The sequence below is a fragment of the Lactuca saligna genome, chromosome 5, assembly GCF_052625555.1.
Source record: "Lactuca saligna cultivar CGN05327 chromosome 5, ASM5262555v1, whole genome shotgun sequence".
Lineage (NCBI taxonomy): Eukaryota > Viridiplantae > Streptophyta > Magnoliopsida > Asterales > Asteraceae > Lactuca > Lactuca saligna.
Genome location: NC_136421.1, coordinates 148442843 through 148454235, shown reverse-complemented (window position 1 = coordinate 148454235; position 11393 = coordinate 148442843). Strand labels below are relative to the sequence as shown.

The window sequence follows — 11393 nt, the reverse complement described above, 5'->3', positions numbered from 1 at the left end:
TTTTTCCTCAAGTTATGGAAAATCAAAAGTCACTTGAATTAAAAACCATTAAAAGAACACAAGAGTTAGAAAAATGAAGAGTCTTCATTTTTATTACTCTATTAAACTCATAAGTTACAAGAAATGAAAAGTTTTGAAAGTTTACAAAACTTGCCCTCAAGTTTGGAACAAGTAAAGTCATGTTAAAACTTTAGTTCCAACCCTTAGAATTTTAAAAGTTAAAATTCAACCCTTATACTTATATTATTATAATTTAATAATTATATATATATATATATATATATATATATATATATATATATATATATAAGAACAAAGTCGTCTTACCGCTAGTACGCCTCATTCACGAAGCCGGTCTATAAGGTGGGTATAAGGTTGTTTCCTATAAAATGGCAACTTAATGGGTGTCCACTCTCACCCACCGCTTGCTTGACTGGTGGAGGGTCGTTAGCCGAACGGGTAGGACAAGGACTTATAAATTCTCATTAAAAGTATGATGAATATTATAAAGTAACTAAATATTTTATTAAATTCCCAATCTTAGTTACTTTAAGAAAAATGTGAATAAGGTGCTAATCCATGAAATTACACTTTACACTTTGTTTAAGTCATTGGTGGAGCGTGTGTGGTTAACCGGAACACTAACTTGGACTTAAAAAGGTAGGTAAAGGGTGACTTAAGGTTTATTATAGTATCGGTGGAGCGTGTGTGGTTTACCGGCACATCGATTAAGTGATAAACTTTAAGGGTACCAAGTGATTTGCATGGTTACTTCACACCTCGTTTTGTGATCCTCGGTATCCCAGTCACAAAACGTGGAGGGCACACTCGAGATTGAAACATGCCTTTGAAAATGTTCATTGAATCTCAAAGAATCTAGGAATTTCTAAGAACCAATCAAAAAAAAAAACCTAATATTTAATATTTCAGTTTTCGTGGTGGAAATTGGTGAATCGTCATTCACCTACCTTTCAAATATGTTATAGCTTGGATTACGGCATACCTCTTCTAAGTTATAATATATTATGATTGGATCCTAGCCTTAATATTACATTTGGGTGTATTATTAAGGACTCTCTTAATATCTAAACTAATCTTGTCCTCTTCCTTCAGATGTCTTCAAACAATGCTGCTTCTGGCTCTAATCCAAATGGCTCCTTTACCCTTATGAACATGTGTGGGAAAGTCACTTTTGATGGGTCCAACTTCAATGAGTGGATCAGAAACATCAGGATGATTACCCGCTACAAGGACAAAGAATATGTCCTTGACAAGGAGCTTAAGGAGATTGATGAGACCACTGCAACTCCCCAGGAGATCGTTGACTTTCAGGCACATTAAAGGGATGCTACAAAAGTGACATGCATCATGATGGCCACGATGACAGCGGAACTCCAAAAGTCCTACGAGGATTTCTACCCTTATGAAATGCACCAAGATCTGATGGAAAGATACCATCAAAGTGCACGACAAGAGAGGTATGAAATCATCTGCTCCATGATAACAACCACGATGAAGGACGGGGAATCCGTCACGAGCCACATGCAGAAAATGCAAAGGTATGTGGATCGATTGTTGAAGCTTAATGTGAACTTCCCTGAGGAGATTGCAATAGATATCAGTTTGCACTCCTTACCATCGTGCTATGATCAATTCCGCATGACATATCACATGAATAAGGAAGAGGTCACACTCAGCAAACTTTAGGGACTTCTCAAGACCGCTGAAATAGGTCTTAAGGGGAAGTTGGTTGTTAACACTCCTACTCCAAACTCCACTCCGGTTTTGGCAATCGGGAAAAGTCGAGGGAAGAAGAGAAAGAGCTATTCAAAGGGTACCAAGGCTCGGACCCTTGATGGATCTTCTTCAATTGGAACCAAGAAAGGTTTCGTCACTCCTTCTTCTGACCCAAAAGAGGCTGAATGCTTCTATTGCCATGAAAAATCACATTGGAAGCGGAACCGCCCAAAATACCAGCAAGATGTGAAGGATGGGAAAGTTAAACCCAACCATGCAGGTATTTACACTATCATTTCTAATAACTCACCCCATTCTAAATCTTGGGACCTTGATACCGGTTGTGGTATTCATATTTGTTGTGACTTGCAGGGACTAAAAAGAAGTGAGAATGGGTAGCAAGGAAGAATAAACTTAATCATATGGAATAGGAAAGTTACACCTATCACCAAGATTGGAGTTTATACTTTGTCGCTAAGTAGTGAGTTAAATTTAGACTTGAATAAACGTTGTTATTCGCCAGAAATGGCAAGAATATTATTTCCTTTCATGCATTGTACAAACAAGGGTTTACCTTTTCATTTAATAATGAAGTTGGTTCTATTGATGCTTTCTTTAATAATGTTCTTTATTCTAAAGCATTACCTTGTGATGGTGTGTATGAAGTTGTATCTGTTGTAGATAACTTAGGAAATAATGTTTTGTGTATTGATTCTCTTAATAATAATAACTTGGATAAAGCATCATTATGGCATTGTCGTCTTGGACATATAAGCAAGAAACGCATAGGCCAACTCCAAAAGGATGGAGTCTTGGAGTCGTTTGACCTAAAGTCATATGATAGTTGTGAATCATGCTTACTTGGAAAAATAACAAAGTCACCCTTCACAAGCTCGTGTGAGAGGGGTGAAGGTTTGTCGGACCTTGTACTCACGGATGTGTGTGGACCATTCAAACATGCCACAAGGGATGCTAATCGTTATTATTTGACTTTTACTGACGATTACAATAGATATGGATATGTCTACTTAATCAAGCATAAGTCAGAGACTTTCGAAAGGTTTAAGGAATTTAAACAGGAAGTCGAGAATCAATTGGGCAGGAACATTAAGATGCTTCGATCCGATCGAGGTGGTGAGTATCTTAGTTCAGAGTTCCTCGACTATCTTAGGGAATGTGGGATTGTCTCACAATTGACACCTCCCAGGACACCACAGTTGAATGGTGTGGCTGAGAGGCATAATCGAACCTTGTTGGATATGGTTCGTTCCATGATGATTCGAGCTTTTCTACCAATCTCATTATGGGGGTATGCCTGAGAGACTGCCGCCCATATCCTTAATCTAGTCCCTACAAAGAAAGTTGCCAAAACTCCTCACGAGATGTGGACTGGTAAAGTACCCAAACTAGACCACATCAAGATTTGGGGTTGCGAGGATTTTGTGAGATGCGAGACTCATGATAAGCTCGAACCTCGAAGCGAGAGGTGTATTTTCATCGGCTACCCACAGCAATCCTTTGGTTACCTCTTCTACAGACCTAGTGAAAATGTGGTCTTTGTAGCTAGAAGGGCTTTCTTAAGAGAGAGAGAGAGAGAGAGAGAGAGAGAGAGAGAGAGAGAGAGTTCATAAGCCAAGGAATCAGTGGGAGGCAAATTGACCTTGAAGAACTTCAAGAGTCAAGCGGTGAAGGAACTTCAAACCCTAGCCCTCAACTTGAGGAGGAAAATCCTGTTGAGCCAATTGACGAATTTGTACCTCTGAGGCGTTCCATGAGAGTTAGGAATGCACCTGAGCATTACTATGGTTTCCATATTACTGCAGAAGGTGAGACACTTATTAGTGATGAGACACTAGTAGGTCTGGATGAACCTAACAGCTACGAGGAAGCCATAGCAAGCCCCGAGTCTGCTAAATGGAAAGAGGCTATGGATAGCGAGATACAATCCATGTATGACAATCAAGTTTGGAACTTGGTTAAGAATGTACCAGGTCGTAAGACTGTAGGGTGCAAATGGATCTTCAAGAAGAAGACCAACATGGATGGTAATGTACACACTTATAAGGCTAGACTGGTTGCAAAGGACGTCTCTCAAATTCCTAGAGTGGATTATGATGAGACCTTTTCTCCAGTAGCCAAGATTAAGTCTATTATGGTTATGTTAGCCATAGTTGCATTTCATGACTATGAAATATGGAAAATGGATGTCAAAACCGCTTTCCTTAATGGAAAGTTGGCTGAAGATGTTTACATGAGTCAGCCAGAAGGTTTTGTCAGCAACGAGTACCCTAATAGAGTGTGTAAGCTTGAGAAATACATTTATGGATTGAAGCAAGCACCTCGCAGATGGAATCTTTGCTTTGATGAAAAGGTCAAGGAATTTGGCTTTTCTAGGAGGGAAGATGAATCTTGTGTGTATGTCAAGGCTAGTGGGAGTATAGTTAGCTTTTTGGTATTGTATGTGGATGACATACTACTCATAGGAAATGACATCCCAACTCTGCAGGAAGTTAAGTCCTGGCTTGGGAAGTGTTTCTCTATGAAGGACCTAGGAGAAGCTGCCTATATTCTAGGGATAAGGATGTTGAGAGATCGGAGTAAAAGACTAATTGGACTTAGTCAGAGTACCTACTTGGATAAGGTGCTGAAGAGATTCAGCATGCAGGACTCCAAGAAAGGAGAGTTACCCATCCATAGTAACGCCAGATTGAGTAAGACACAAAGCCCTAGCACTGAGGCTGAGATAGCAGAAATGAGTCGAATACCTTATGCTTCGACTGTAGGATCGATCATGTATGCTATGATGTGTACTCGACCTGATGTAGCCTTTGCCCTGAGCATGGTTAGCAGGTATCAGGGGAACCCTGGCAAGGCACACTGGACTGTAGTAAAGAATATCCTCAAGTACCTACGGAGGACTAAGGACTGGGTCCTTATCCTCGGTGGGAGTGATGACTTAAGAGTTGTAGTGTATAGTGATGCTAGCTTCCAGACTGATAGGGATAATTTTCGCTCTCAGTCGGGCTGGGTCTTTACCCTAAACGGAGGAGAAACTTCTTGGAAGAGTTCCAAACAAGAGATAATGGCTCATTCAACTTGTGAATCAGAGTATATTGCAGCTAGCGAGGCAGCAAAAGAGGCAATATGGCTGAAGAACTTCATTGGAGACCTTGGAGTTGTACCAGCTATTAAAGAGCCAATGGAAATTTTCTGTGATAGTGAAAGCGTTGTTGCCTTAGCCAAGGAACCAAGGGATCACGGGAGATCCAGACACATCGACAGAAAATACCATTTTATCAGACATCGAATAGAATAAGGACTCCTCGTGGCAAAGAGGGTATCATCGGATGAGAACCCAGCAGATCCCCTCACGAAGGGACTGACTCGGGTTAAGCATCTCCAGCATGCTCGGAGCATAGGGCTGAAGGATGATATTAGATTTAGTAGTTAGATAACCTTGAAATTTGTAAAGTGTAATTGACATTAGATGATGAATAAAAGGTGTTTTATTTATGAGTAAAGTGTTGCTATCTCTTGTCGATCGTTTACTATATTTCTTTTGCATGTTTTGACTTCCAGAATAATTTTGTTTGGTATAACATATTATTCAAACCTCCACAGTCGGTCATATGTCGGAAGTAGGTATGAATCAAGACTGTCATGATTGGTTGCAGAGGTCTACGGTGTTGGACAAGGCTACAACAATCATGAGTGCTCATAAGTTCTGAGCATTGGACTCAACCCACGCTCACTGGAATCACTTCATGGAATTCTATCTCGAGTGATCGTGAGATGGTAATATCATATGAGTCTTCAAACCTAGAGATATGATTTGTTACTTACAAGTTGGTTATGCATTGATTGTACGAAAACGCATTGGTAACTCGATGTTATAAAACGTGCTTTTGTGTATAATTCAATGAGTGGTAGAACAAACATATGAGTCGAAGTTTATCTGTTCCTTCTTGGATTAGAAGCTGATATCTAGTCCCCTCGATGATTTTTTTTTGACCTATGTACCGGGCCCGGTCAGAACTAAGTTGATGTGTTCAATTAAGTTCTTTGTCAAACAAATCGGAAATCGGGAAACAAACTGTTGGACAATAAGTAAGACATTGTTCCATGTATTTGTCTGGCTGATATCTAGAACAGAGGATTATATGATCCCTTATCTTAAATGGCGTACCATCATCTTCTCAGTTCCGAGAAACCTTGAAAAGAGCTACGATTGCCAATCGGTTCCTGAATTCATACTTGCAGTAATAGTTATTAGACTTATCCAAGTAGGAGACTGTTGGATAAGGTGTCTAAGTCCATAACTATTTCTGGTAGGTACTTGACCCAACCCGGCATGGTCCATTTGGGTTGCATGGCACCATGCAATTGGATAAACTAAGTGAGAGAAATAACACTTGGAGATTATTAATATATTATAAGTTCTAATATATTAATAATATTATTTGATTAGTTTGATCAAGAATTAATTTAGAATTAATTAAGTGATCAAAAGATAACTAATTAAATATATGGGTTGATTATGTAAATCATCCATATCTTGTATAGTGGGCTAAGAGGCTCCATGGATTATCAAGTTGGGTTCCACCCATAGGATGCTCCATGGGAGTTACAAACCCATGGGTCATGGAAATGAAGAGTCATGACACATTAGGGTTTACATGGTGTAACCCTAGATGTGTCAAAACTATATAAGAATCCCATTCTCCACCAAAATCGGTTAGACATATGAAACAAGAGGGCTAGGCCGATTTTAAGAAGTGTGTATTCTCTCAAAAGTCTTTCCAAGAGAATTTGGTGTTGTGTGAAGCATTTGAGGCATCACACTTGGGGTGCTAGGCTCACAAGGTTTCAAGGAACATAAGCAACAACAAGGTGAGTTATTCTATCTTTCATTCAAGTTAAAAATTATTCCCCATATATGCTAGATAGGAATATAACCTTGGAATTCAACTTTGCATGATAATTAGACAAACATAGATCCAAGGTTATTAGGGTTGCATGTACACTTAGGAAGTGTTAGAATGCTCAAAACCCATCATCAAAGTCCAAAGACTTCATCTTGAGGTATTTATTCGGACCTTCTTCAGTTTTGGTGTTGATTCTTAGAGTTAGGGTTTTATAACCTCTTTTGAGGATGGTTATGTCCCTTCTCGAGTTTATCTTTTGGATCTGGACTAAAAGAGGTCCAGAGACCTTAACCCTTGAAGCTTTATGAGTTATATTGGGAGTCATGACATTGTACTTTCAAAATTGCATATAAATACACAAATTATTATTTTTAATTTTTTTTTCATTATGGCATTGTACTGTCCAAATTGCATACAAATACACAAACTATTTTTTTTCCTTTTTTTCCATTATAGCATTCTACTTTCCAAATTGCATACAAATACAAAAATATTAAACCCTTGTACTTTAGAAATTAAGGTCACGATCATTATCGAATTATACTTTACAAAGTAAGGCATACTTATTTTTTTCCATACTAGCATTGTAATTTTCAAATTAAGGGCATGCTACTTTTTGTTTCATACTTTTCCATTAAAAATTAATACATATGCATACAAAGACACATAATACACATAGAAATACATACACAATACACATACATACACACACACACACACACACACATATATATATATATGTGTGTGTGTGTGTATGTGTATATATATATACTGACACAAACACATGATACACAGATATACATATATTATACACATACATATACAAAATATACATTCCACATACGAAATTAAAAATAAAAAGATGATGAAGAAGTTGTGGGGGTGTAATCCAGTGGAGAAGATGGTTGACGTTCCAAATTTCGAGATTTTCCAGTATGGAGCTCCAAATCCCGACAGTAAAGCTGGAAATTTAGGTAAAGAAAAGCTGGAAATTCGAGTTTTCAGTTGGGAGAAGAGAAAATGAAAAGAAAAGCAAAAAATGAAGAAAATGAAGAAGAATGCTCACTTGCAGAAGCTTGGGGACGTCGCCGGTTAGAAGTTCTTCAATGATGAGTGGTCACGATTGGGCCTTTTTTGGTGGTGAAATTTTGGCTCAATCGTAGTGTGAAAGAACGAAGCGATATGTAGAGTGGATTTTAGGAACCCAGAATCACCAATATGTGAAGTGGATTTTAGGAACACAGAATAGATGAGGAAAGAAAGAAGCAGAAGGGGTATTATTCGTGCAGACCTTTTGCGACGACGTAAACATATTAACGTAGAAGTAATTGCGGCGACACGTGCGTGGAGGGAAGTTTTGGCGCCATCTATTTAGACTATTAGCCGTGACACTGTCGCTGCCATTGGTAATGTATGCAACGAGGCTCCAAGTCATTGGATTTGCAACAAAATTGACAGATAGGATGTAATCTCAACTTTTCACACGAATCAAGGTTGAAGAGTATTAGCAGCGGTAACCTCTATTACCGGCAACAACCACTATTATCAACGACTATTACTGGCGACAACCACTATTATCAACGACAACCAATACGACTGGTGGTTGTCCGCTAATACTAGTTGTCGTCACTAATGGTGTCACCACTAATATTTGTTATTCTTGTAGTGTGATAAGATAGTGGTTATATTTGTTGTAAACAGATTAGATTTCATTTAATCATGCTTGAACCTTTTTTTCATTTTAATCTGTAAAAAATAAAAATTGACACTTCAATTTTTATTTGGTAAATGTATCAAGCTAGATTATCTTTTTTATCTACTGTTGATGGCAAAAATTAACAAAGACATTACATTAATAACTTAATATACATGCATATATCTCCACACAATCACCAAATCCATATTATCTGTATACATCCAATCCAATATAACAAAACTCACAAAAAACTCACTATCAAGTTGTATGTATTATACATTATTGCGATGTTCAAATCAGTTGATTTTGCGACAGTTTTGACGTACTTGTCCAGTCTCTTTAACATCAAGCAATCCCATCTTGATCATGGCTCTTTGGAAATCAAAGAAGAACATGGCTTGGTTCATAGCATAGCCATTGACAATCGGTCGAGTTTTTGGGTCAGTCATTAGGGTTTGATCCGAGGATAGAACTCCAGCTTGCCTTTGAAGTGCGTTATAGTAAGCGTTATCAAACATATTTCTTGATGCGTCGAAAGGTTGTTCTGCATTGTCTCCCGCATTACATGTATTAGCAAGCGTTTTCACAAACTGATTGTCGATGCTTGGATCCACTTCGTGGGTTGAGTCGAAGCTTTTTAGACGGTTCTTGAATGATGAACATCGAGCCACCCCTAGAGTATGCCCACCTATATGAAAACATGTCGACTTATACTATATTCTATATTGATCAACGGATAAAATTTTTAAAAATAAAACAAGAATCAACAAAAAAAACTTGTCGCTCTTTCAAAACTCATCCGAATTAAACTCAAATAATATTTACAATATGCATGGGTGTTTTTTTTTCTTCAAAACAATACATCATTAGTGTAATAAAATAGTTTTCGTAACATATATTATATAGAAACTTAAATAAAAAGTGATAGGTAGGCCAACCCAACAAGTATAATTATTAATTAACGATATCCAATATATTAATTATTATAACTTATAATCATTGAAACATTTAACTTAAAGGTCTCAATCACTTACCTGAAAGAGCAACCATTTCTTGAGCACTGAAACCGTGTTGTCCAAACATTTTGATGAGTTCACTACTATTTAGAATTGGTGGAGGCAGGTTTCTAGTGTCTTCTATTTTTGATCTTGTGCCATCTTTTCTTCCTTTTGGTATATCGTACACAGGGCCCCCAGCCTGCATAATCAATAATGATATTCAATAACATATAACTTATACAGAAAAGATAAACATGAAATATTTATAAAAAAAATTATGGCAAAATTACAAAGAACACGGCATCACGGGCTGCCATTGCTACGATATCAGCACATGATACGATCCCGGGACATTGCATTTCAAGTTGTTGCTTGGCATCATCGATGATTTCATAGCCCCTCAAGCTCAAATTCGCAGGAGAGTCTTTCTCTGCTGTATTGTCTTTTGTAGAATCAAGTAAAACGGATGCGTCACAACCCTACACTCATAAATCATGCATTTTTAGAGATTGGTAAATCACGATCAAGTTGAGTCTACTCGACCGAGTCAACAAGGTAAAGAATCGAGTACCTCAATGAAGCAATCATGGAAGTGCATCCTTATAAGCCCAGCAGCAAGAGTCGGATCGGCTCTCAAAGCTGAGTTGACTGAGTTCTTGATGATGAACTCAACCATTGGGCAAGTCATTATGTAGTAATTCATGTTTAGACCGTTACAGTGTCTAAACATGACCACAATTATCACCACCATTAACATTGTCATCTTCTTCAACTTCATGGTGCTTGATAAATTAACGACCCTTTTCACAATGAGAAAGGATGTTGAAACGAAAAAAATAACCGGCAATGGTAACAAGTAGTGCAAGGAAGACAAGAAATAAAAAAGACAACCTTTCTTTGATAAGGTGGAATTCTAGTTGTGATGAAGAACCAATAACTAGTCATAATATATATACACCTAAGAATGTCACATCAACAATGATTTTCATTATTTGTTATATACCTAAAGGTAATTCTAAATGCATGATAAAATTCTAAATACACGAAAGTGAGTCGATCACTATATCTATCGAGTGAATATTAGTTTTAATTTAAATTTTCATTTCTTTTCCTTCTACTTCTACAAAACTTTCAAATTTGCCCTATAGTTTTCAATATTCATACCATCTTTTGTATTACTATATTAGAATTTAAAAAATATAATAATAATATTAATAATATATTAAATTACGATTGTTAAAAAAGATGACGTCACGGATATTAACATCGTACAAATATTTGTTTATTCTTTTCATTTTTTAGGGAATTAAATTCATTTAAAAATCAATGAAAGTTACTAATTTAAGTTTATTTCTTATTTATTTTACTATTTAATGGTTTTAGTCATGAACTTCTACTCATATATATATATATATATATATATATATATATATATATATATATATATATATATATATAGAGAGAGAGAGAGAGAGAGAGAGAAAGAGAGAGTCAAGATCAAATAAGAAGAAAAATTTTGGAAGAAATGTAATAAGTGTTTTTCTACATATTTTTTTAGTGAACAAACAAAATAATCATTAGATGATTCATTTGTAAGATAATTCATCAAAAAAAAAACAACTTCATGATTCAATTTTAAGTAAATTAAGAAAAAAATCATGACAATTTTAATGAATAACAACAAAATCATTGTATAAATGAATCATCGAGATGTTTTTTGAGCATTTTTTTGTGAATCATGTTATTTTTTATTAATCTAGTGATTCATTTATTTTGTTCGTCAAAAAAATATGTAGAAAAAAAACTTCTTACTTCCTATTAAAAATAATACTTATCGGATATATATATATATATATATAATTACTAATGATTGTGGTTATGTTTAATTTTCTTTAACTAAAATCATAAAGAATCAGTAGATATACTATAAAATTATAATAACATAATCATTTTCTCTTTTATTAAAAGAGTAACAAAATAATTTAGAATTTGGTTATTATGAATAATAAAAATAATCATATTCTCTACATATAAACG

The 11393-nt window shown here is 36.1% G+C and overlaps 1 protein-coding gene across 1 annotated transcript; it reads right to left on the bottom strand.

The window, feature by feature from the left end:
- Positions 1-8497: 8497 nt before the first annotated feature.
- On the bottom strand, positions 8498-10276 carry LOC144997935 (Peroxidase superfamily protein). The gene is made up of 4 exons (XM_078957798.1): positions 9928-10276; positions 9647-9835; positions 9393-9555; positions 8498-9046 (listed from the first exon to the last, which is right to left on the bottom strand). The coding sequence occupies exons 1-4, from the start codon at positions 10132-10134 to the stop codon at positions 8655-8657; spliced, it is 951 nt and encodes a 316-aa protein (XP_078813924.1). The 5' UTR covers positions 10135-10276; the 3' UTR covers positions 8498-8654.
- Positions 10277-11393: the final 1117 nt, after the last annotated feature.

What these genes read in the sequence shown, in the direction of transcription:
- LOC144997935 (XM_078957798.1), bottom strand. Translation starts at nt 10,134, where the DNA reads ATGAAGTTGAAGAAGATGACAATGTTAATGGTGGTGATAATTGTGGTC. An exon ending in TCCATGATTGCTTCATTGAG is followed by an intron (nt 9,836 to 9,927) that starts GTACTCGATTCT and finishes TTATGAGTGTAG; the next exon opens with GGTTGTGACGCATCCGTTTT. An exon ending in AGAAATGGTTGCTCTTTCAG is followed by an intron (nt 9,047 to 9,392) that starts GTAAGTGATTGA and finishes GTTTTCATATAG; the next exon opens with GTGGGCATACTCTAGGGGTG.